The sequence below is a fragment of the Gopherus flavomarginatus genome, chromosome 6 (genome assembly GCF_025201925.1).
Source record: "Gopherus flavomarginatus isolate rGopFla2 chromosome 6, rGopFla2.mat.asm, whole genome shotgun sequence".
Lineage (NCBI taxonomy): Eukaryota > Metazoa > Chordata > Testudines > Testudinidae > Gopherus > Gopherus flavomarginatus.
The window spans coordinates 41,756,312-41,783,691 of record NC_066622.1 but is presented as its reverse complement, the minus strand read 5'-3'; the positions used below and the strand labels follow the sequence as shown (position 1 = coordinate 41,783,691).

Sequence of the window (27,380 nt, the reverse complement as noted above, 5' to 3'; positions counted from 1 at the left end):
CCACACGCACACAGCTGGCCAGGACGCCAGCCACACGCCCGACTCGACTCTAACTCCGGGCAACGAGCCCAGGCCTTTGTTTGTTTGTTTGTTTGTTTTCCGGGCGCTGCCCTGAGTGATACCCCCCGCGTTCCGGTCCCTGTGGGTGAGCCCGAGCACAGCTCCGCGCGAGCAAGGGGCGTGTGCCAACTATACTCGGCCGGCCAGGAACAGTGAGCCGCTTGCGGTGCGGTATGCGAAAGGGCTTTGACGGAAGTGGTGGGGGCCAGACGCACTAGGAACCTTGTTTTCCAGTGTGTCCCGGGAGCGGAGGGGAAGCTGAAAAGAGTCGTATCCAGAAAAGCGTGTATGGGAGAAGGGAGTCGCTACGTTTCCTGGCTGGACATGTGCGGTATGTGAACCTGTTGTGTGTCCGCCCACGCTCAGTGTAGTTCCCCCCGGGAGGTCTCCCCGGAGGGTAGTCGAGTCCTTAGCTCGGAGGTCAGGGCTGCTGCAGTTTCTTGGTTAGGAATCTGGGGCCCGCGCTGGAAGGTTCTTTAGAGAAAAGTCCTGGTAGAGAAGCCTACGAGACCAAAAGGGGCCTGGAGGCCTTGTTTCGTCCTGGAACTATGGGTGGCCCCGTCTCTGTTTTTCCCTCTGCGCTCCTCACTATTCTCGGGCTCGGGGGGCCCGAGACTCTGTTCTTTCCTCCCGCCCTCCTCATTCCTAGACTGATTTTGTTTTCCAGTTCAAATTTGTCACAATGTAGTGGGGGTAATGCGGCGAAACTCGTACAGCTGAAGGTTGTGTTACCTCTGATGTTTAGATAGATGTGTAGTTCTCTTTCACACGCACACATACCTGTTTTTTCTGACACAAATCATAAAATGAGTTTTTATTGTTAGTAGTTGCATGTGTCAACACTGGGCTGTCTGAATATAATGAACATTCCATGACATTGCATGGCTACAAATCTAAAAACTCATAAAAAGAAAAAAAAACTTGGTGTATTTATTAGCCTAGCAGACTCTTTGAAATAAATTGCAGGATTGGACATTTCTCCAGGGTGTTGAAAAAAGTAATAGGATATTTCTAGTAATAATGAGACCATCCTCCTGTATATGAGCATGGGGGTTTTAAGTGTAGTGTTAGGCAGGGACATTAACTCTTCCGAGCACCATTCTCTAACCAAGAGTTGTAGAAAGAAACTTCTCCAAAGGGCAGGATATTCAGTAATTGCTCTTGTCAGGGTTTCTTGCACCTTTTTTGAAGCATCTGGCGCTGGCCGGAGTTGGGTCTAGATTGACCATTATCTGATCCAATATGCTTATATTTAGGCACCTAAATACAAGTGACCTTATTTCCAGAGGTGTTGAGTACCCACAAATAGTATTGTAACTAATGTGGTGTTATCCATAAGTGCCCAGCATATGTGAAAATCAGCTCACTTTCGCTTAGGTGCCTAAATATGGATTTAGAACCTAATTTTAGTTACTCTAGTGCAGGGATTGGCAACCTTTCTGAAGTGGGATGAAGTCTTCATTTATTTACTCTAATTTAAGGTTTCGTGTGCCAGTAATATGTTTTAACGTTTTTAGAAGGTCTCTTTCTATAAGTCTATAATATATAACTAAACTATTGTTGTATGTCAAGTACATAAAGTTTTTAAAATGTTTAAGAAGCTTCATTTAAAATTAAAATAAAATGCAGTCCCCCCCTCCCATACTGGTGGCCAGGACCCGGGCAGTGTGAGTGCTACTGAAAATAAGCTCGCGTGCCGTCTTTGGCATGCATACCATAGGTTGCCTACCCCTGCTCTAGTGCTAATAAATTCATAGCAAAATCATCTAATAATAATGTGGACTTTTGTTGTTTTAACCTCATTCTCTCTACTTGACATATTCCGATTGTTAAATAAATCATATTCTGTTCTGTATAAGCTGCTTTTATTATGGATCACAACTCCCAAAGAAGATTTCCTAGCAGGGATCAAGTCCTGTCGGACTTGTTGAGTTAATATGGTTGGTGAAAGAAGGTCTGATAGTCATGTTGAAAAGTGGGCTGAATTGTAGGATTTCACTCTGAGAGAAGTGCCGGTTTAGGGCCAACACTTGGAAATGCCCACTGAATGACAGAAAGAGATCACAGGTGCAGCTCTCCCCAGAACCACAAAAACCATTAATACTGATTTTTTGTTGTTGCCTTTTTACAGAAGGATAAAACATACATCCTAAATGAAACAGTCTGACTTTTTATTATGGAGAAAAAACAAGTTTTAAAACGTTTATATGTTGGAGGACTTGGCCATACAGTATCTGAGGCTGAACTGCAGGAAAGATTCAACAAGTTTGGAAATGTTACAGATGCGGAAATTGTTATCAGGAAAGATGACCAGGGTAATATTTTCATTTAGCTCTTTAGAAGTGTAACTGTTCTTTACTTCAGCTAGTGATGAAAAACAGTTTTCATTTCAAAACTACTATTTTTCCTTAAGCACCTGTAGAGAACACATGCTTCAATTTTAAAATGAAAAAATTATAGTTTTTTATATACAAAAGTAACCAAATGTTTCTAATTATTGACCAGGGAACCCTATGAAGACTTTTGCTTATATCAACATTAGCATTTCTGAAGCAGATCTTAAAAGATGTAAGTACACAAATTATATTTGTTGCAGTTTATTTTAGTCCCTGTAAACTAAGGATGTAGCAAATACCTGAACTTGCACTTACCTGCTCAGACCACTATTGAAGGAGAGGACATAGCTTTTTTGTCTTCATCTATACCTCTTTATTTCCCTTTCCCATTTGCTATTTCATTCTTCAATTCTATTTAGTTCAGTTATTTTAGGAATCAATGTTTATGGAAGATGCTCTTCAAAATAATGTATTTTATTGAAGTATCTGTGTTTTTATGTTATGGGTTGGAGGCAATGGTCTTATCAGAATAGCCTAGTGGGTTGGGGGGGAGAAGATGAAGTGCATATGTTAGCCCCTTAGTGAGAAGGTTTAGAAAATGAGTTTAAACATATTTTCTTCTCTTTGATACATTGATACTTGTATATGACATTAGAATTGACTGAGACTAAAAGGAATAAAGAACGATGGATTAAGCAAAGTTTATTTTCCTTAAAGAGGAATGGAAATATAGATTCCCAATCTTTTCTGGTAGGCAGATGAACATTACAAAACTTCAACTCCTGTGTAATTTGCAATCAATCAGTTGAGATTATTTCAGCATAATCATCTACACCTGAAGACGGGGGTTGATAATGTACCTTTGAAAAAGGACAAGGGAAACCTTCTTTTTAAGGATAGGCCATCTTATTTAAACATAATTAAGAATCAGCCTAAAACTTTGTGCTTCCCTTAATCTCTTTATATGGAATAAGGACTTCTCTCCCAATCTCCATCTACCAGTATTGCCAATGTGTCTGCCAGTGCATGTAGGATCTGTTGAGAAGGAGAGAAAGAAAAGTAAATCCTATTTGAAGATAGTGTGAAAGGCCTGGATAGAGAGGGAAGGGAACCTAAGAATGTAGATGTATCTAAATTTTTGAATCCTTATTTGGAATGAGCTATTTAATCTTTCAGTGTTTGTTTATTACTGGCTAACTTACTGTTAGTCAAAATAGGGTTTGGATGTTGAAAATATCTTGTCTTTTACTTTTCATATTAGACCCTAAATTTGCTACCCATAATCAACAGAGTAGTCTAATTGGGTGCAGGAACAGTCTCATAATGCTCCAAATATATAATATTTAAGCAATGTTTTTAATCATGTCTCTTTTTGCTGTATTTTGCATGTGGGTAATAGTCATTTTCTGTCTAATGCTTGTTTTCTAGGTATGTCTATTTTAAATAAAGCAAGGTGGAAAGGTGGAACCCTACAAATTGAATTGGCGAAAGAAAGCTTTTTGCACAGGTAATGTTAATATACAAATGTATATTGTTGCTGTTGAACTACTTTGCCACATACTGTCAAGTACTATATATATATATATATATGTATATGGCCCTACCAAATTCACGGTCCATTATGGTCAATTTCACAGCCATAGAATTTGAAAATTGGTAAATTTCACATTTTCAGCTGTTTAAATCTGAAATTTCATGGTGGTGTAACCATGGTGATCCTGACCCAAAAGGGGATGGGGGTGGTGGTGTTGCAAACTTGTTTGAGGGAGGTCATGGAATTGCCACCGTCACTTCTGTGCTTCCTTTAGAGCTGGACTCTAAAGGCAGCAACCGCAGAGCTTCCTGCAGCTGTAGGATGTTCCCGGAGGTGTAGGTAGGTCTGATCATTTCCTCCCTCCCCACACCCCAAGCAGCTGTGCAGGGGAGGGACAAGTCCTGTCCCTCTTGTGCCCAGCCAGAGCTAGAAGCCCCCTTTGCTGGGGCATTTACAGGAACAGGGGGACATCAGATTTCACAGAGAGAGGCTTATTTCAAGGTCTGCAACACTCTTTCACAGCCATGAAATTGGTAGGGCCCTATATATATATATATATATAATGTCTGAATAATTCATCCTACCAATTTTAAATGTATATGGCCTGAGTTTTTACCTTTATATTTGTCAAATACTGTATTAAGTAAACTTTTTGACTCCTTGTTTGTAAGAGGGTTCTAATTAAAGAATGCTCCTCTGTAATGAACCTGCAAAAGCCACTGGATATTGCTTTCCCTTCAAATCCAAGTAAATGGGATTTTAACAGACTTAATAATAAAGAAATAACATCAAAGAAGATAGTTTGGGTACTACAGTGTTTTGTATTTTTTATACTTGTTGTTTTGCCCATTTTGCAGTTTTCTCTTATCCTTTTCCTATATGTTCTCCATTAGCTGCTTTAAATGTTCATGTATTTTTCATTGAAACTGATAGCATGCTGGTACATTTGCAGCACGCTTATCATACCTGCTATGTTCATCTTTATTAAAAAGTTAGCCTGGGAGAAGCCTTGTTCCTGGTTTTAATGAGAATTGGCAAAACATATCTTTGATATGTTCCACATTGGCTCAGAGTGAATGGTTGTCCATAAGTGTAAGAGAGCCATCGCTAATGATGGCTTTACACAAAGATACTTTTTTATGTTTGCTTTTATGTCATGGCAAGCTTAAACCATGCACTGACTGATACAGATTGGCACAGGAAAGACAAGAAGCAAGGATGAAGAAGGAAAAGCCACATACGGATGGCAAGGGAAATCTGTTGGAATCACTGAATAAAGCTGGAGTTGTGAATTTTCATATGAAAGCAGTGCCAGGAACAGAAGTACCGGATCATAAGGTGTTGTGGGGTATCCGTTCTGCTGAGTTAAGAGAACTGCATCAAGCACCCTTTTAGTTAGCTTTCTAATAAGCTGCCTTCACATTAAGTTTACTTAAGATTTGTGTATTTGATTACAGGAGACAAAGATACAGGGTGACAGAGTAGCTTTGACTCGTACAAATTAAGCCTCAGTTTTATAATCCTTATAAAATGTGAGCGTAGATATCGGTTTGTTTTTTAGGAGGGGATAGTGCTGGCTGTGTGTGTGTGTGTGTGTATTGTCATTTAAAGTTCATAGCAATGTCTAGAATTAGCTTTTCTAAAACATGTAATTCTTGTATATGAACTACCTTATACAACACACTCATTTTGGGCCCTGTGATCAGTAGGAGAGGATAAAGCTTAACTGAAACTACATCAAGATTTACGCAAGTAAAACAAGTATTCATTTAACTATATGTTTCAAAGTTTCCTTTTTAGTGTTCAGCTTGATCATGGGGTTTTCTGTTTAGCTACTGAGAGAGCAGAGTCAGTTAATGTTGGTGTCTCTTCAGTTAAATTAGTTTTTTTTGGTCTCTCTACGATAGTCTGTCTGTAACCTGACAACGAGAATATAACATTTGAGATGTTCCCTCCTTTCTAGAAAGAAATTAGCATAGTAGTTTAATACAGAAATATGACACATAATAGAACGGCTAGCTATGGGCAGATTCCTTTTACAGTATCTCCTCACTTAACGTTGTAGTTATGTTCCTGAAAAATACGACTTTCAGTGAAACAATGTTAAGCGAATCCAATTTCCCCATAAGAATTAATTTAAATGGGAGGGTTAGGTTCCAGACAAAAATATATATATATGCGCGCGCGCGCACACACACACACAAACACTATAAGTTTTAAACAATTTAATACTGTACGCAGCAATGATGATTGTGAAGCTTGGTTGAGGTGATGAAGTCAGAGGGTGGGCTGTTTCACAGGGAATGCCTTACTGCTAAATGATGATCTAGCATTCAGCTGAGCCCTCAAGGGTTAACACATTGTTCTTGTAGCCTCACACTCTACAAGGCAGCACGAATGGAGGGAGGGGAGACACCATGGCAGATAGAGAGAGAGAGAGAGAGATGCGCATGCCCCTTTAAGTATGCTGACACCACTCTAAGTACACCTCTACCCCACTATAACACGACCCGATATAACACGGGCTCGCGTATAGTGCAGTAGCAGCGGGGCCCTGGCAGCGCTTTAAAGGGTCTGGGGCTCCAGCTGCTGCGGGGAACCCGAGCCCTTTAAAACACTATCGGAGCCCTGCCGCTGCTACCCCGGGGCTACAACAGCGGGCCTCCACTGGCGATTTAAAGGGTCTGGAGCTCCCTGCAGCAGCTGGAGCCCAGAGCTCTTTAGATCACCGCTGGAGCCCTGCCGCCCCTACCCCGATATAACAGGGTTTCTGCTATGACACGGTAGGGATTTTTGGCTCCCCACAACTGCGTTATAGCGAGCTAGAGGTGTACATTGTCTTTTTAAGTAGATCAGGAAGTTGAGGCAGCAGCTGCGGACAGCAAGCTCTCTCCATCGTGAGCCCTGTTGTGTTCCCACCCTGCCATGTATAGAGAAAGGGTAAGCGGGGGACAGGAGTGAGGGGAGGGGGACACCCTGACATTAGCACCCCTCTTCCCCTGCACAGCAAGCAGGAGGCTCCAGGAGTGGCTCCAGGAGTAGCTCCAAGGCAGAGGGCAGGAGCAGCACATGGCAGTGCAGGGAGGGACAACTGAACTGCCGGCAGTTGGTAGCCTGCTGAGAGGGTGCCACACAGGGAACTTAGGGGAACAGGGAGCTGATCAGGGGGAGTGGGGGGCATTAGCCAGTCCACCCTGCTTCCAAGCCCCCACCAGCTAGCTGCAACAGACTGCTCTTCCTGCAAGCAGTGGACAAAGCAGGCAGCTGCCAAACAACGTTATAAGGGAGCATTACACAACTTTAAACAAGCATGTTCCCTACTTGTTCAGGAATGAAACAACGTTAACCGGGACGACTTTAAGTGAGGAGTTACTGTATTAGTATTCCTGTCATTCAGAATCCATTATGTTTTAGGACTACCTTATTTTTATTTACTGTGATACATTTAATCCCTATTTTTTTTCATTCCAATATAATTTTTTTCTCTCTGATATAATTATATATTTTTCTTTCTTACAGGATTGGGTTGTTAGTAAATTTGGCAGAGTTTTACCCATCCTTCACCTTAAGGGTCGACACAAAAGCAAAATATCCTTTTCTACTGCTTGAGTAAACATTGAATGAGTATAGAAACAGTTCCATTATTCTCTTCATTTGTTTACCATCTTTACTGAGGAAAGGAGATATTTGCATAACAGTCTTCATATTACTGATACAAAATACAGTGTAGTTACTGTCTCTTTCTTATGTGGAGGTAATTAAAATGTTACGCTTGGCAAAGAATGGGTATATATTGACTGATTGATTAGAATTCCAAATCTTTCTCTTGCCATTATGGAAAGGATCAGAGTGCAAAAAACAAATGGACTCACCTTAAATATATTTTTGCTAAAAAACAGAAAAGTGTTCCTCTGGTGCTTGATTACTTGCATCAGTTTGATGGATAGTTACAGGTTGCATGTAACTCACTTAAAAAGTTCAGAAAACATAGCTTTAAAAATAACCATCTGTGATGGATGTGGAGCTGCTATATAAATACTCAGATGTAATAATTTTATGAACAATGTATGTGACCTGGTTGGTAAAGTGAAGTTATTGTATACTGAGTTATAAGACTCATCTGCAGGAATATATTGATCTAGCTTAATAGGGGGTTTCAGGGGGAAAAGCAAGGAAAGCAACACAACAGTTACAGATAACCTCCTAGCAAACACTGGAGGGCAACTGCATAATGTGGGAGGCAGCGGGGAGTTATGAGCTTAGAGGATTCTATGTCTTGTCTCCAATGAAGATGCATGCCATGTTTTGAGGGGCTGCGAGCCTGGAGATCAAAAGGAAACTAAACAGTTAAAAGCTATTCTCAGGAGGCAAAGGGTGGGGTCAGTACTCAATGGCTGAGAGACAGGCTGACACACAGTGAGGCAGGCTCTCATAAGGAGTTGGGCCTTTCCCAGAGCCAGGGAATAGTAAGCCTTAGGGAGAGGCAGGCATGTGTATACACTGCTTTATTGTTCTAAGATTTTTTTTTAATGCTTTTGTTATAAAATATTATTTGCTTTACAAGGGCTAATGGTTAATTGACACCACTGTCATTGCTCTCAAATGGAAGAAAACTACCAGCTGGTGAACATAAGGTCTGTTCATGTAGTCACAATTGATCACAGGGGACTGCATCCCAAGGCCTGGTCTGAGAGTCGGCGAATTCTGTGATTCCTCCTCTATAGGGGGATGATGGGTGAAGCTTGAGATCTAAGGGAGCTGCTCTCAAAGGAACCAGGAGGGTTCAGAGATTGTTAGTCCAGTAACTGTGACAACATCTATTGTCCTTGTCACTATAACTTAAATTGTTACTTGCTGAAAAATGGAAGCTTCCTTGGCTTTATTTTTATTCCTTCACTCTAGCTATAACATAATGAAATATGACCCATCAAAATATTGCCACAACCTTAGAAAGCTGGAGCAAGACTTGACTGACACGGTTCCCATATCCAAGCTCACTTGGCAGTTGGAAGGTAGAGATGACAGCATGAGCAAGAAACGACGAGGAGAGTTCCCTGAAATTAAAAAAACACCTAAAAAAAAGAAAATACAAAGTAGTGAAGATTTAAATAAAACACCAGGTCGCAACTTGCAATCAAAAAAAGCAAACTTAACACAAACAAAAGTAGTTGAAATGTCAAACTCCAAATCAACTGGTCTGTCTAAATTTCTTCAGACTCCTAGTGTTAATAGTATTGACAAGAAAAGGAAAGAATTATTTCTGGATAAGAACCTGGCATCTGGTGTTAAGCCTAACAGGAATACAAACAGCATTTCAGACACTGATGTTGATTCTGAAGAAGAAATCAAGGCAATGATGGAGAAAGAAAAGGAAATACAGAAAGCTAAAACAAATATTGAATCTGAAAGTGATCATTTGGAAGTTGTGGGGGATAATTTTGAGCTAAAATATAACACTCACTGGTCTTTAACCAATCCAAATATTATGAAGAAACTGAGTAAGGGATGTAACAAACAAGGAAAGACTATTGATAATGACACGGATTATGATTCAGCAGATACAGGTGAAATTATTGCTGTGACTAAAACTCCAGATAAAAACAGTGTGAAAACTAAAATTCTAAGAGATTCTGAGCTGGTGAAAATGCAAAGGAAGGATAATGTTAGGAATGAAACTTTCAAAAGCAACAAAAGCTCTGATTATGCAAATGGTTCCTTTGTGTTGTCACCAGATAAGTTAAGAGAAAAAAATAACAAAAAAGCAGTGCATAACAAAACAGCAAAACCTCGGGCGTCTGAACTACAGGACAACAGAGTTGACAGCAAGTCTGGTTCTACTAGTTTTGATTCAGAGCCTGAAGCAAGTGAATCTGAAGCTGACTCTAATTATGAAGACTTGATGCAAAACTGTTACCGCCTAGATCTTACGTTACCTGAGTTAGAAGCACTAGCCACTGCAAGTATTGAATCTTCACAAGGAGATATAGAAGCTAAGCAGAGGGATAGTCACTGCAAAACTGAAGGTAATATTAGTAACACCAAATGTAGTAAAAAGACTTATGAAATTGCCTCTACAACTAAAACATCTATTAATCCTGAAGATATAGTTGCTGCCATTTTAGAGGGAGAGGAGAGTGCTGATGATGAGAAGCCAATGGAAAATACCTCCAGTTTGAAATTTCAGCCTTTCAGAGGAATAGGGTCATTATGTGAAAATGAGAATTTTGAGGAGATGAGCAGGGAAGGTTCTTGCAGCTGTAAAAGAAAATATAACCAGAATTCCTCAAGCCTTGTTGATTTGAAAAAGAAATCTTTAGAAGAGGTTTCAAAACCAAGCTGTTCTTGTTATGGGAAACACTCAGCTCCCAGACAGTCTGTTTGTTCCATATTATGTTCACTTGAAGACAGAAGTGTGAAAAAGAAGCAAAATACCGTCAGCAACCAGCTGAAGAAGGTGTCAGATTCCCAGTACACAGAAGGTGGAAGCGAAAAGGCTATTTGGAAACCACCTTCATTACGAGAGAAAAACTACTTGAATTCTCATGCAGAAAATCAAACAGAAAACAGAGGAGACAGTGAGGACTGCACCACAACTAGTGTCAGTGGAAGCGAGGAGGAAAGCGCTGACACAGATAGTGTTTTATCTGTCACACAGAAACACATTAAATGTGAATTGGAAGGCCCAGAATCTCTTCCTGAGAAACCAAAGAAGGATGCAAGCAGTAAAGGTTCATCCTCTAAATTTCAGAAAAGTGAGAACCATAAGAAAAGTCTTCACAAAAGTAAAGAAGAGTTTTGCATTCCTACTGCTGTCTCAAGTGAGTCAAATGAAAAGGAGAAACAACTGCAGGATAATCAGAAGAGGCTGGCAGCTCTACAAGAGAGACAGAAAGAGAGAGAATTACAGAAGAAACTTATTCAAGGGGCTCTTCTGAACCTGGTAAGTATGCTTTCGACTAGTCTCTGAACAGTAAAATAGTACTGAAAGAATATTGATTTAATAAGTATCTCCAGTATGCGTTCTCTAAGATGTTGCTGTGGTTTGAATTGTGGTTGAGAGCAGCGCCTATCTTCTTTGCCAGATTGATTTTTAGGATATGTCCACAAAAGTGTATACTGGGATGTCATGGGATTTTTTTCCAGAAGACACAATAGATTAATTAATTACATTCTCTACTGTTGTAAATGTGCCCAGCAGTAGTTTCCACAGTATATAACCAATATTTGCCATGTTAAACTGAACAATGTCTCTCCTTTTCCAGGAAAACCAGTCAGCAAGCAAACATAAGCACATTGTATTTGATTCAGATGGAGAAAGTGAAGCTGAAGTAGAAGAGAAGTCTAAGGAAGAAGCGACTATAGGAAATCTGCCTGGAAAAGTAAGTGGCTTAGAAACAAGTCCAGCCTAATTTCTGAAAGGGCATTCACCTACCCAGTTTGCTAGTATGTATTGTACTGAAGAGCAACACCTACTCATATTCAGAGTTTGAGATCAAATCTTGAATATTATCCTTTGTACTAATGGATATAAAATAGATGACACAAAATAAGTGGTGCATATTCGTAGAGTTAAAACATGAATTTATAAATTAAAGACAATGCAAATTTTGGAGTATCTTTTTGGTACCTTAAAAAATCAGGCACTCTACTGGATGAAATAATTTGTGTAAATTTATTGCAGTGCTGTGTTCATACAATATCACAACTCACAAACCATAAGAGCAGTGGTCTCATGGAGAGGCTTATATGTGGTTATGCTAGAACTCCACTTCCCACTGTTGTCAGTTAAATAAAAGGAAAAGATCTGAATTGCCCAGTGTTGTGCAGAGAGTAAGTGGTGGAAAAAGGACTGGAAATCTGAAGTTCAAGATTCTATCATTTAACCACTAGCCCTCGCGCCATCCCAAATAATGTAACTCAAAAACCAACAAATAATGACACTGAAATACACAAGCTAGGTTATGCTTCTTAAAATAAGTCAGAATGTCAAGCCTGTCTTGCATTCCAATTTACTGAGCCTTGTTTTAATTTGGTATTGGTAACTGAGTAGAAATGTATTTTATTGTTTTTAACTGTAGTGTAAGATTTTGACTGTACACTAGACGAAAATGGGCTTTTGCTATCTGAACAATAGACATATTCTTTTATATGCTACACGCTGTTCAGAATGCAGAGGGATTTTTGCTTATTAATTGAGCAACTGTGGTAAAATTACATCTGCCATGGATCCTTTTCATTTATTACCTATAAAGCAGAGGATTAATTTTAAATTGGCCCTCTTGGGTTTTAAAATGACTGATGGTGTAGAGTTTGAGTAAATTTTGAGAACTTCACTTATTCAGTATCTTTTGTAACACCACCTGTCTTCAGAGGTTCCACCATCGTGCAGTAGGTCAGCAGCCGATGATGCATTTGATGGGAGGGAACTTCCTCTCCCTTGACATCTTTCAGTCTATCCACTTTTAAAGCCTGAACTGAAAGCTTCTTTCTTTTTCAAAGGTGTTTTAAAATTAGGGCCACTGTCAATGTTAAATGTAAAACACCCTTTCTCCCTCCCATCCCTTTGTTTTCCTGACTTCTGTTTAGAGGTTAGTTTACTACGTTGGGATCCTTGCTCCATATTGGGAGTTGTTGTACAGTGGCCTAAACTCTGTGGTGGGGAACCATAATTGTTCTGGAAGGCTTGGCTGTGACATTCTTGGCTGCTGCTGCTGAGGGTGTCACTTACAACTGCATTACATTTCTCTTGACTTTTATCATTTCAATTATATTTGTCAAGTAACTTCCATTGTATTGTAGATTTCATAAAGCAAAAGGCAGTCTGTGGAGGCTGTTACTTAAAAACTGATACTAAAACTTTCCTAGAATAACATCTTTCAAAATCCAAATTAACTTTTTTATAACAGCCTAACAACCACTGTGAAACCTAGAGAAAAGCAAGTTTAACTGAAATACTGCTTCATAATAAGTATCAAACTGTTTTTATTGAATATATGGATTTGAGAGGGTAAAGTGTCATCTGCATCACCAGTTAAACACGTTCATTAAAGGCATTTCACAAATACTAAGCAATTCCACAGTTGCAAGAATGTGAAGTGTGTAACTGTGACCATGGTGCCTGGAGAGGCTACACTGAGCATGTTTATTCAGGGCAAACTGCAAATAATAGGGCAGACGATTCCCAAAATTGGTGGTTTATTTTATAATGAGAGTTCACCAAGCCAGTAACCATACAGCATCTGTAATACCTTACTGGTTACCAAGAAGCCAAAATACAATCCCCTTTGGTTCCCACCCACACAGCCAAGTTTAATATAGTGAGAATTTACTAATAAAAAGAAGAGTTGCTGTGGCTAAAAGATCAATGTACATAGAGATATGAACAAAGTTCTTAAATCAGTTTCATAGCAGAGATGTTGAGGCTGCTGATTTGTAAAAATCCTTTTATAATCAATTTAAAAGCTGATAGTCAAATAGGCAGTCCATGTGCAGAGTTTGTTCAAATGCTTCCATGAGACTTGCAGGTTAATCGAGAGTAGACCTAGAGGCCTCATTCTTGTAGGCTTAGACTTTCCCTGTCAAAGTTTTAAACAGATCTGTGATAAAATAGGATCAGGCCCAACACTTTCTTTATAGCTGAAGTTAAGTGGATAAGCCTTTTGACAGCAAATGATCATAGCTGGCCTTCCTTGAATGAAGAACAGGTAATGTACATTGTTGCTTTAAAGCTAATCTGTGTTTCCTAGGTATACACCGGTAACTAGTTGTATTTATTAGCATAAGGCAATTAACTATCAAACAGTTCACAAGTAGTTTACTACAAATTTCAAAGAGAAATGTGGCCAATAACATTATTATATCACAAGTCCTATCTAAATTATAATTTCCCCTTTTGATCTCTGAATCAATAGAATTCAGGTATGAAACATAGACAGCTAATTAGATCACATTGTTAAACTTCTAACAAGATATAGTTAAACAGACAAATATGTTTAGTATTTATTCTTGATTCCCTAACAATATCAAAGATTCTAGTCAACTTGAAATGGCTTTGATAATTATCTACAAGGAATGACCATATTTACCATTTCAGTACTCTTCTAATATGTCCTTAAAAGTTGCTTTCAAGTCATCCAAGCTGCTGGTTGCTTAACTCTTGCTGGCTCAGCATCACAGTAATTTATAAGATAAAATCATACGGAAAAGTACAGATACAGAAATGTGCTCCTACCACACTTGAATGATCACAACTGTAAAATAAAATTACCAAAAGGATTGTCTCAGAACATGTAAAGCAGCTGTAACATCTTTTTACAAGGATTCATGACCATCAATAATTAGTAGAAGTAAATGCGATATCATGAAAGGATGTTGGCTTCCAGCTGTATTGGGAAAGTAATACAAAACAAGTGGGTAGTAGTGTTCTTAGAACTACTTATTATAACTGTTTCCTCAGTTTGTTTTGCTTTTTTGTTATTAAACAATTAAGGAATTTACTAGTAAAATTTCTGGGAAGTTGTTTGAGAGCAGTGACGATGAGCAAGATGCTGCAGGTGAAGATGACAGATTCCAAATCAAACCCCAATTTGAAGGCAAAGCTGGTGAGAAGGTTAGTGAACCTATTTAATAATATCTGCAGATACTTGAATAGGGTGGTGTTGGCAAAGTTATGGTAATACATGAGTTGGAAAAGTCCATTTATATGTAGAGGAAATAATGTTTTCTCCATGATGTAACTGCTCTTTCCCACACCTCCCAAGCTGAAGTCAAATGGTATTTTCAAAGGAGATTTATTAGCGTTTCTCAAATGTGGCCACCGTGGTCAAATGCAGCCACCAGGGACTTTCGTTGTGGCCACAGCCTCCTGAGCTGGAAGGGCAGGGGCCAAGTAGTGGATCCTCCCTGTTGCTTCTGGATGCCCCACCTTAGTGTTGGTTGCTGGGGTCACTAGCAGGGTTTAGGCCCTGCCCTCTTCTCCCCACCCCCCCATGGAGACACCTAGGGCACAACGCTGGAGAAGCAGGCACCCAGTGAGTTTCCCCACGTTCTCAGGGGGCATTGGGCTCAGGCTTTGGGGTTCAGCCCTAGAGTGGCAGGCTCTGGCCACAGGGCTTGAGGCTCCAATCCCAGGCTCAGGCTGTGTGGCAGCAGGCCCCAGGCTCTGGTGGCAGGGCTTCAGGCTTTAGCCCTCAACTGCGTCCCCTGGCCCCCCCCATCCCCATCTAGGGCTTAATTTGTCCCCAGACTTTCCAGGGCTGAGTAAGTCCATTGTGAAAAGTGATACTTGTATGTTTAATATCACTTTTCACAATGGACTTACTAGCTAGCAATGAATAAATTACAGTGATTTGGATGTGTATACGTGCATATTTATTTGCTTTTCCTAATTAAGTATTTAAAGAAAAAAATGTGAGAACTGTCACTAGCAAGAGTTGGTTACCGCACTCTGAGTCCACTAAAAAATTTCTCCTGAGAGCCTCTACAGGGAAAGCTTATGTTAACTCATGGCCATGATTCAAGTTGAAACTGTTACTGCTTGTCTGATTGTTATAAAGTTGCTGGACTGTATACATTTAATCTTAATTTTTTTGTTTTGTTATCATTGTAGCTCATGCATTTACAATCGCGCTTTGGCACAGATGAAAGATTTCGTATGGATTCTCGGTTCCTTGAAAGTGGCAGTGAAGAGGAAGGTAAACATTTTCTCTTATTTTCAAGAGCTTACTCTTCCATAGCAATTTGTAGTCACAACTAATTAGTAATAATAGAGAGGATGATGGGTATAAGTTTTTGAATATTTAGAATTACTTATTACACATTTCTCTTCTCTGGATTTAGCTTCATGGGAAGGTAGTGTAAAAGTAAGTAGTACTGGCATCTGTAATTTAGAGAACATATTTATAAAATGCCCCATTTAGCTACTGGAAACTCTAGTTTGGGGTGTATGTGGGAGTGTATTTCCTTGTTAGAAGGTCAACATTTAAAAAAAGATCTTTGTTATAGGATGATACCAAAATAAATGTATCTTCATCTTTCACAAGATAAGGGGATACCGTTAACCAGAGTAACCTTGCTTATTGCTTTTTTATCCCTTGGATATACTTGGATTTTATGTATCTTGCGGTACCATGCTATTCAATAACCACAAGGGGGAGTGTTGTCAATTGAGCTGGTTGAAAATTGCAAAAATATTTTCCTTAAAAGAAAAAATTTTGGCAAAAAAAACAAAGCAAATACATTTCAAACAAACCAACCCTGTTGGAAAAAAAAACTCACATTTTCAGCCAGTCCTACTTCTGATTCCATTTTTGTCTATAACCCAAGAAATGTCCCTTAACAGCCTTAAATGACAATGACTGGGTAATTAATGATTATAAAATAGAAGAAAATCATGGGACAGAAAATAATTAAACCTCTATCTTTCATGTTAAATTGATGCCCATGCCTCCTCACAAACAAAGCTTGGCCATAACTTGAGGGAAAAACAAAATGGATTGTTTAAAAAGTTTTAAAATAAGGAGGAATAGAGAACATGGCCCACACCTTTTAGTGTAAAGCTCTGTGAGCTTCTTAACTAACTTCCTAGTGGTCTAAATATTGGAAGAATGCTTCAAGGAGTCATTTCATAGAGGTTTTTATATATTTTTCCTAGAAGAGGCAAAGAAAATGAAGACGGATGAGGAAGGAGAACTTGCTGCTGAGAAAAAGAAAAACCTGGAGATATTGGGAAGTCTCTTGGAGATCAACTTAGAACATACTAGATCAAGCAAACTGGCAAGAAATACCAAAAAATTTAAGTATGGATCCTGCTTTAGCACCTTATCACATGCATGGAAAGTCCCCTTTGAATTCAGGCTTCCCATCCCAGTATGACAATAGATATTATTGGTGATCATCATTATTTATATAGTGCCATTGTGCATGAGAATTTATGGGTTAATAAAATGATCTTCCTGCCCCCAAACAGCTTAAAATCTGCTTGTGCTTCCTTATTTTCTTTTCCCCTCCAAAAAGAGACAAACTCAAAATGGCTAATTATACTGAAAGGTTGAATAGTGGATTAATAGACTAGACTGATTTCTGGAGGCTGCGATGGATGTTACTAGCAGCACGCAATTGCCATTTCTGCTCTTCATCAACATCAAATTTATTCCTAGACAGAAGTGTTTTGTGAAAACAGATTCTCATTTATAGCCTGTCCTTACTACTGTAGGAATGTTTCTTCTGTGTGTTAGGAGTGGATTCTCTACCTCCATCCCACATGTTCTAACCTTCACTGTCTGAGGAAGCCACAATTTCTAGATACGATGCATTTAATTTTACATTTCAAAAATTGAACTCTTATCTATATCTTTAATCCATACATTTGGTGGAGCAATTCATCTGTGGGCTGAACTAGTACAAGAATGATTATTTTTAATGGTGGTGTGTTGAGGTACTTTGCAAATAGTATATTTTCAATTCCAACTTCCATTATTGGTGTATAGCCCAGTTTGGTAGGCAACTGTTACAATGCTTATTTTACAACTGTATGAATCCTATAAAGATTTTTATGTATTTCCTAAAGATATTCTCAACAGATTGAATGGCCTCCTTTCCTGGTATTTTTCTTGACGGAAGTCAAATCACCTATTTTGGGTTGACTTCTGTGATAGCATAAATTAACAACTTTTAATTTCACAGGGCAAGAGAGGCCTGTGTGGGGAACAGAATATTTGGTTGAATATTTTATATTGTCTTTAGGCTGGATGGAATATTGCAATCAGGCTATTTTCCTCTGATCTAAAGTTTGGTCTTCATTAGCTAATTTCAATAACATTTTCAATTTTGAAAAGGAAAAAATCTCCATTTTTGGTATATTTGGAAGTTAAGGAGAAATCAAATCTCTGTATATAATAACCATAAACTCAATTAATCTCCAAATGATAAAACATATCTATGAATTAACTTTGTTTCCTAAAGAACGATGGGCAGGTGTTTAATGTTGAATATTTTAATAATTTGATGTGAAGAGTGCTGCATGGAATCCTTTTCTTCACGGTACAGACTGTACCACACACTGATCTGCTCTCATAATGTTAATAATTTGTTTTACTGTATAAAAACAAATGTAAGTTTCAATCTGCGTGTGAACACAAATAAGATGAGCCGAAAATGTCATTGCACTTGTCAGGTTATATTTTATTTTAGACATTTAGTTACAGTATCACTAAATTCTTATTATTCCTCTTATTCTTACAGAGATATTAATACCTTACGCTATGACCCCACAAGGCAAGACCATGCAGTTTTTGAAAGGAAAACAGATACTACAGAAAAAGAGAGGTAATATCTTCTCACCTCTTGATAGTTGTAAGACAAACTTTCTTCGCCTTGCAGGCTGATTTTCAAAAGTATTTGGAGGCCACAAGCCTGTCACTCTCCTTTCTTACTCTGCTGTCCCCTTTGCAAGTCTACCCACCCCTAGTAAAATGTAGACTCTATAAAGATTTCTTCTAGTACAGCACTGATGTTGCTAGCAATAGATCAGAATCGTCACCAGTCTCTTAAGGTCAAATGTGAATTTTTCCCTTCTGTAGATTGTGTTTATCTGTATGATCTGGAGAGAGGAAATAGTTGAAAAATTAGTCAAATTGATGAGACTGGGATATAATCCTTTAACTTTAGGGCATCCTATTACCAGAAACTGAAATTACAAGAAAACGAGAATGCAGAAAAGCAAACTACTTGCTAGTGGATTCAAATATTTCCCTAGATGGGAGGTCTCCTGTAAGTAATACAAATAATCCTCAAACATCAGCCAAAAGAAAACCCCATACCTTTCAAATGTCTGTCCGGTGCATAATTGTGTTTTTTTTTAAATAAATATAATTCCAGTAAAGCTAAAAGAAAGAAGAAAAGAGAGGAGGCAGAGAAATTGCCTGAAGTATCTAAAGAAATATACTATGATGTTGCTGTGGATTTAAAAGAGGTATTTGGATCAACAAAATGTGCAGCTGAAAAAAGTGAAATAATACCCTGGGACAAACATGATGCTGTGAAAGAATCAACTTTGGCTGACCAGCATATATTAAGACTTAATGTTGGGGGCAATGTAGAAGAAAAATCTAGTGGTTTCACGTTTTCCTTTTTTGGTGATGATATGAACAAGTCGGCTCTGAAAGAAGGTAACATTACAGATTTTAGAACTTTTCTAATAGTTTGCTTGTACTGGCATTTATTTGTTTTAACATTTGAATCATTTAAGATTATATTTTAATAAGATGATATACCAGATTGTATGAAATCTGACAAACAAATTAAACAAAACTCATGGACCGATCTGAGCAAAATTTAAAGCAAATTTTCACAATTCAGCAAAACGTGAATATTTCCAGTATTAGAGGGGTAGCCGTGTTAGTCTGGATCTGTAAAAGCAGCAGAGAGCCGTGTGGCACCGTATAGACTAACAGACGTATTGGAGCATGAGCTTTTGTGGGTGAATACCCACTTCGTCTTGCATCCTACGAAGTGGATATTCACCCACGAAAGCTCATGCTCCAATACATCTGTTCATCTATAACAGGGGTCGGCAACCTCTGGCACGCTTGCCAAAGATGGCACACGAGCCAGTTTTTAATGGCATGCGGCTGCCTGCTGGGACTCTGCATGCCATTAAAAATCCTGCCCGGCGCAGCAAGCCGCAGGGTCTGCGGTCTCAGGCTGGAGCACCGGGCCGAGTGCACCAAGCCGCCGGCCCCTCCCCCGCCTTCTCCCCTCTCCTGGAGCCCTGTCGCCACGCGCACAGAGCTCTGGGGGCCAGGGCTGCGCAGTCCCGCAGGGCAGCGTTTGGCTCCATGGGGAGGAAAAGATGCTCCCCACTCTCCCAGAGCCCTGCCACCACGTGCGCAGCACTCTGATAGGCAGGGCTGTGCGGGGTAGTGTATCTGGCTCTGCTTGGAGCCTCAAGGTAAGGAGTCTGGGGCTGGGAGGGTGGTGGATAAGGGGTGGGGGCAATCAGGGGACAAGGAGCAGGTGGGCTGGATAGAGGGTGGCTAGGGGCTGGGGTCTCTGGAGGGGGGAAGTCAGGGAGCGGGGGGTGGATGAGGCATTTGAGTTCTGGGGTCTGTTAGGGGGCAGGGGGTGAATGGGGGCAGGGCATTCAGGGGACAGGGAGCAAGGAGGGTCCTGGGGGAGGGGGCAATTAGGGTGGGGGGCTCTGGGGGGTGGTCACGGGACAAGGACCTGGGGCAGTTGGATGAGTTGGAAGTTCGGAGTGGGGGGGGCTGTCAGGCAGGGGTGTGGAGAGGGGTTGCGGCAGGCAGGGAATAGGGGGAGGGTTGTATGGGTCGGGAGTTCTGGGGGTCCTGTCAGGGGTTGGTTGGATGGGCCTGAGGGTCCCGGGACTATGTCTAGGGTTGGGGGTGTTTGATAAGAGTTGGGGCAGTCAGGGGACAGGTAGTGGGTAGGGTCCTAGGGGGGGCAGTCAGGGGACAAGGAGCAGGGAGGCTTAGATAGGGGATGGAGTTCTGGGGGGCAGTTAGGGGCAGGGGTCCCAGGAGGGAGTAGTCAGGGGACAAGGAGCGAGGGGGTTGGGGATTCTGAGGGGGGCAGTCACCCAGCCCTCTGCCATGAGCCCTGAGCAGGGAGGCTTAGATAGGGGATGGAGTTCTGGGGGGCAGTTAGGGGCAGGGGTCCCAGGAGGGAGTAGTCAGGGGACAAGGAGCGAGGGGGTTGGGGATTCTGAGGGGGGCAGTCACCCAGCCCTCTGCCATGACCCCCCCCCCCACACACACACACACACACCCCTACCTCTCTCTGCTCTGGGCCCTGTACCTCCCTCATACACACCCAGACCTCTGCTTGACTCCTTCACCGCCCCACGACCCCAGCCCTGACTCTTGCACCCCTGCACATCCCCAGCCCCCCCACATCCCATGCACCCCCCAACCCTGAGCACCAACCAGGAACTCCTGCACCCCTCACATCATATGGGAGCTGCCCAGGTAAGTGCCCCACACCCAAACCTCCTGCCCCAACCCTGAGCCCCCTCCCTCATTCTAGCTCCTGGCTAGACCCTTCACCCCCAGCCCTGTGCTCAGTGCACTCCCACTCTCAGCTCAGTGCAGAGAGAGGAAGAGAATGGCCCAGATCAGGGAGAAAATAGGTACCCACTCTATGTGGACAGGGCTAGGACCCCAGACTGGCAACCAGGTGAGTGGATCTGGCAATCAGGATCACGGCTGGCAGGAGCCGGCAGATGGAACCCGAGTGGCAGTGGGCTGAACCGCTCAGCCCACTACCGGTCTGGGGTCCCAGCAGCCGGCCACGCACAGCCTGCTGCCAGTCTGAGGTTCTGGCTGCCGTACCCTTGCCAGCCGGGATCCCGGTCGCAGGCCCTACTCAGGCTGCTGCCGGCCTAGGTGAACAGAACCCCAGACCAGCAGTGGGCTGAACGGGCCTGCAGCATAAGATCAACATTTTAATTTAATTTTAAATGAAGCTTCTTAAACATTTTGAAAATCTTGTTTATTTTACAATACAACAGGAGTTAAGTTATATAATATATAGACTTATAGAGAGAAACCTTCTAAAAAATATTAAAATGTATTACCAGCACGTGAAACCTTAAAATAGAGTGAATAAATGAAGACTCGGCACACCACTTGTGAAAAGTTGCCAACCCCTGGTCTATGAGGTGCCGCAGGACTCTTTGCTGCTTGAATATTTCTTTACAGCATGGTATACAGACATTACAAGTAAGATTAATACATGGAGCAACTTACAAGAATTGTAAAGAATCTGAACATATTCTTGCAAATCTAACATCTATCTTGAACACAATTAACATACAAGTGAGCTGGTCTACCAGCGTCACAATCTGCGTGTAAAGAATTGCTTTCTACTTGGAATTTTGTGCTGTTGGTTTTGGGTGGTGGTCTTATCCTTTTCTCTTCTTTGACAGATTGGCAAAGGCTGAGAGTTCTACCTAGGCACTATGCTTATCCTCAGGATACTTAACAGCACTCTCCCTGGCCAATAAGGAGTAACACTGACTGGCTTCAGAGGAGATCTGCTGTTCTCTCCTTAAGCCAAATGATACTGACTAGATTTTGAGAATGGACATATAAACCCTAGAAAGATAGGTGCCACCGGAGAAGATAAGGTGCCACTGGACTCCTTGTTTTTATAGAAAGATAGGGAACATCTGCATATTCTTCTGAAAGCACAAAAAAGGTCCTTTCCAAATCAGATATTTCACACTTATCTAAACAGAAGTTTCACTTTGAAGTCCAGGAAATGATCCGTTTTTTTGGTGGTACTATTGCAGAGCCCTATGTAATTGAAACAATAAGACCTGCAAGAATAGCATGGCAAGAGGATCCTCGTTTCCAGGACAGCAGCTCAGAGGAAGATGATGAGCCAGAAGCCTCTGAAAGTGAAAATTGCAAAGAAATGTAAATCTGGTTTTATATTTTGTGGCTATTAAATACTTACCAAATATCAGGATCTGTGTGGCAACTAGGAAAAAAACCTTTTATTTGGCTCTCTATCCCTCCCCCCCAGCATAAGAAGCCATCATCAAGTGATCCATCCCGTCACCCATCCCCAGCTTCTGGCAAACAGAGGCTAGGGATGCCATTCCTACCCATCTTGGCTAATAGCTATTGATGGGCCTACCCTCCATGAATGTATCTAGTTCTTTTTTGAACTTGGTAACAGTCTTGGCCTTCACAACATTGTCTGGCAAAGAGTTCCACAGATTGACAGTGTGGTCTTAGACGAAATACTTCCTTTTGTTTGTTTTAAACCTGCTGCCTATTAATTTCATGTGGTAACCTCTAGTTCTTCTCTTATGAGAAGGAGTAAATAACACTTCCTTATTTACTTTCTCCACACTAGTCAAGATTTTATAGACCTCTATCATATCCCCCTTTAGTTGTCTTTTCCAGTCTGAAAAGTACCAGTCTTCTTAATCTCTCCTCATATGGAAGCCCTTCCAGACCCTTAATCATTTTTGTTGCCCTTTTCTGAACCTTTTCCAATTCCAATATATCTTTTTTGAGATGGGGCAACTACATCTGCATGCAGTATTCAAGATGTGGGCATACCATGGGTTTATATAGAGAAAATATGATATTTTCTGTCTTATTATCTATCCCTTTCTTAATGATTCCCAACATTCTGTTCACTTTTTTGACCACTGCTGCACATTGAATGGATGTTTTCAGAAAACTATACACTATGACTCCAAGATTTCTTCCTTGAGTGGTAACAGCTAATTTAGACCCCATCATTTTATATGCATAGTTGGGATTATGTTTTCCAATGTGTATTACTTTGCATTTATCAACATTGAATTTAATCTGCCATTCTGTTGCCCAGTTACCCAGTTTTGTGAGATCTATTTGTAGCTCTTCGCAGTCTGCTTGGGACTTAACTATCTTGAGTAGTTTTGTATCATCTGCAAATGTTGCCACCTCTCTGTTTACCTCTTTTTCCAGATGATTTATGAATATGTTGAATAGTGCTTGTCCCAGACCCCTGGGAGACACCACTATTTACCTCTCTCCATTTTGAAAACCAGTTACCAATCGCCGAGAGGACCTTCCCTCTTATCCCATGACAGCTTACTTTGCTTAAGAGCCTTTGGTGAGGGACTTTGTCAAAGGCTTTCTGAAAATCTAAGTACACTATATCCACTGGATCCCCCTTATCTACATGCTTGTTGACCCCCTCAAGTATTCTAGTAAATTGGTGAGGCGTGATTTCCCTTTAAAAAATCATGTTGATTCTTCCCCAACAAATTATATTTATCTATGTGTCTGACAACACTGTTGTTTACTATAGTTTCAACCAGTTTGCCCGGTAATGAAGTCAGGCTTACTGGCCTGTAATTGCCAGGATCACCTCTGGTGTCATGTTAGCTATCCTCCAGTCATTTGGTAGACAAGCTGATTTAAATGATAGTTTACAAACCACAGTTAGTAGTTCTGCAATTTCACATTTGAGTTCCTTCAGAACTCTTGGGTGAATACCATCTGATCCTGGTGACTTATTACTGTTTAATTTATCAATTTGTTGAAAAACCTCTAATGACATCTCATTGTGGGACAGTTCCTCAGATTTGTCACCTAAAAAGAATAGCTCAGATTTGGGAATCTCCCTCACATCCTCAGATGTGAAGACGGATGCAAAGAATTCATTTAGTTTCTCCGCAATGGCCTTATTGTCCTTGAGTGCTCCTTTCGCATCTTGAATGTCCAGCGACTCCACTGGTTGCTTAGCAGGTCCTGCTTCTGATGTACTTAAAAATTCCTTTTGCTTTTTGAGTCTTTGGTTAGCTGTTTTTGAAATTCTTTTTTGGCCTTACTAATTATATTTTTACACTTCACTTGCCAGAGTTTGATACTTTGTATTTTCCTCACTAGGATTCAACTTCACTTTTTAAAGGATGACTTTTTGCCTCCCACTGCTTCTATTACTTTGTTGTTTAGCCATGGTGCACTTTTTTGGTTCTCTGTTTTTTAATTTAGGGTATACATTTAAGTTGAGCCTCTATTATGGTGTCTTTAAAAAGTTGCCATGCACCTTGCAGGGATTTCACTTTTGGCAATATATCTTTTAATTTCTGTTTAACTAATTTCCTCATTTTTGTGTAGTTCCCCTTTCTAAAATTAAATGCTGCTGTGTTGGGCTGTTGTGGCGTTATATTATGGTTGCTATTACCAAGCGGTCCAGCTATAGTGACCTCTTGGACCAGGTGCTCCACCGGACCAAATCAATAATTGCCTCTCCTCTTTAAAACACTTAAGTGTTTAGAAAATAATTTGCCTTTCATGGAGGATGATTTTTGGTACTTGGAGTAGTGTTTGTTCTTCTGCCTGAGACTAAAATTTCTTTATCTTTCCAGGTCTCAGTCTTTACCACAGATGAAGATGAGTAGATTTTTCTTCTTTTCCAAAGATGATGAAAGATTAAGAGGTACAACTGAACTTATCCAAATTTTTCCTACAGGATGATGGAATTTAACAAAGATGCATTGTAACAAATTATATTATAATTAATATTTAATATTTAATTCATATGGGGTGGTATAAGGATTAATTAGAATGTTTCAGTATTTCAGTATCTGGTCCTGGTGACTTATTACTGTTTAATTTGTCAATCTGTTGAAAAACCTCTAATGTGGGTCTCGATGTGGGACAGTTCCTCAGATTTGTCACCTAAAAAGAATTAGAAAGTCCTGTGTTAAAGCTACATTTTGAGAACCGTTCAGGCAATTTACGCTGTAAAACCAGCCGTCTGTTTGAGGATCAATTGCAAGGCTCTCCTACTTACCCAAGCATTATTGGAGAAAGTGACTTAAGTTTGCTTTTTCGAAAGGATTGCATAGTGTGGAGTTTCCATTGTCTTGGGACATGTATGGGTTTTTTAAAAATGTATGGTTAATGCACCTACGTGGTTTGATAGGTGCATTATAAATAGACTGCTAGAAGCAGGGTTTAAGGTGAATCAATCTAAAAAAGACGACACAAGTCCATATTTTCACCCATGGTTTGTTATTAAAATTTGAGCTAAAACAGTGTGTCTCTTATACATTCAAAATAGCTTGTCCTGGTAACTTTCCATACACAAGTTCAAATTACCATATATACTCGTTCATTAGCCTGTTCCTTTATAAGAATGCGTGCGTGCGCGCGCGCACACACACACAAGATGATTAGGTAAAAATAGCAAAAACTATATGATCCTTTCATAAGCTGACCCTATATTTCAGGGGTTGGCAAACTTTGGCTCCTGTTCCATTAGGGTAAGCTGCTAGCGGGCCTGGATGTTTTGTTTACCTGGAGCATTCACAGGCACGGAGCCCCTCAGCTCCCAGTGTCCACGGTTTTCCATTCCCAGCCAATGGGAGCTGTGGGAATCACTTGGCTGGGAATGGCGAACACTGCCACAGGGAGCCGAGGGGCTCCATGCCTGCAGATGCTCCAGGTAAACAAAACAACATTGTATTAGATATTCAATTTAATGATTCCATAGAGTTTAAAATCATCAAATTTTGGCATAGACCCATTTATAAGTGGAGCCCAGCTCTATGCATCACTTTTTTACCAAAAATATTCAGCTTATGAACGAGCCTATACAGTAATTTACAATGTTACTACAATTTTTTCAAACAAAAGCTTATAAGAAGGAAAAAGTTTAAGTTGTGTTTGACCTGGCTCAAAGTTGTTCTGATGCATCTCTTGTGTAGACGGTCCTAAGCTATTCTGCAGATCATCAAACCTCAATGAAGAAAAAGATAATTGGGAAAACAGACGTAGATTGTTACTTGAGGTGAGTGATTTAAAGCTGTAATTCGGTAACAATTGAGAGAGTTCATTATAATGGAGTAGAGGGGGGAGTTGCTTGTGAAAAGAAGTGGCTTATTTTGTTCATTTTAATAAAAATGAATTATTTGGACTTTCAGAATGGCCCAATATCATACCAAGACCAGGAATTTTGTAAAATAAAAATTAACTGTCTGTATAATACGTACAATTTGTGTTTGGTGTCCTCTTAAACTGTTGATTCCTTATATCTGCCAGAGCTGGCTAATTTCTGTTAAATATAAAAGCAAAGCAGATTTAAAAGAGCAATTTGTGAGTTTATAAACTGCATTTAATGCCATTTAACATTTAAATATTTCCAGGAATGCCGGAAGAAACATAAGGATGCAAGAAGAAAAGTTAAAGCAAAACAATAAGTTTGACATGCTAGCCAGAAACGTTTTTTGATAAATGTGTATTGAATTACAACAAAATGAAAATGTCTGGCTTCAGACTTGTGGTCTTTCAAAGCTTGAACAGGGAAAAATATTGCAGCTGAACTGAAAATAAACTGTTAGAAACTTTTCAAATTTTGAACAGCTGTCGAGATAACCGGTCTGTAAATGTGGCCATTTTTATCTGTACAGTTGCACTTCTATTGTTATGTGGGGATATCTGTTAATTCAAAGTGTGTGTGTGTATACATATATATATTATATAATCTCTTTTTTGAAAATTGGTTCAAGTGTAATGTTGCTGCTTTATCGTATATGCTTAATGTTCAATGCAATGTAGTTTGTATTTGGCTAGATCTTTTATGTTCTCTGGGTCCAGTCCTGCAAGAGGCTGAGAATCTACAGCTGTGATTGAAATGGATGGGAGTTAAAAGCATTCAGCTCCTAACATAGAGGTTGTCAGCAACTTGTGGGATTGGCATTCTGAGTTTAGCAAGGTACAGAGCCTTTAAGATTTTTTTTTGCTAACATTCAAAATATTTACTGTAATTACCAAAGTAAAAAATTGTACAGGAAGTTCATGAAAATGTGTAAGTAACTAGAAAGATTTATAAAATATGTATGGACTTCTAATCCTTTGCACAAAACCTGCCTTTCCATTTTTAAAATAAGTCTTACAGATTAATAAACCTTCAAGACAGCT

General features: G+C 40.1%; 1 protein-coding gene across 1 annotated transcript; it reads left to right on the top strand.

Moving 5' to 3' along the window:
* The first annotated feature begins 285 nt into the window (after window positions 1-285).
* On the top strand, window positions 286-27,380 carry NOL8 (nucleolar protein 8). Its single transcript, XM_050957943.1, has 17 exons — window positions 286-391; window positions 2,192-2,375; window positions 2,566-2,628; window positions 3,825-3,903; window positions 5,121-5,268; window positions 7,450-7,518; window positions 8,840-10,870; window positions 11,193-11,309; window positions 14,420-14,539; window positions 15,539-15,623; window positions 16,583-16,727; window positions 18,172-18,255; window positions 18,808-19,097; window positions 22,241-22,367; window positions 24,824-24,894; window positions 26,168-26,250; window positions 26,606-27,380. Exons 2-17 carry the CDS (start codon window positions 2,237-2,239, stop codon window positions 26,657-26,659), a joined length of 3,705 nt encoding a protein of 1,234 aa, XP_050813900.1. The 5' UTR covers window positions 286-391; window positions 2,192-2,236; the 3' UTR covers window positions 26,660-27,380.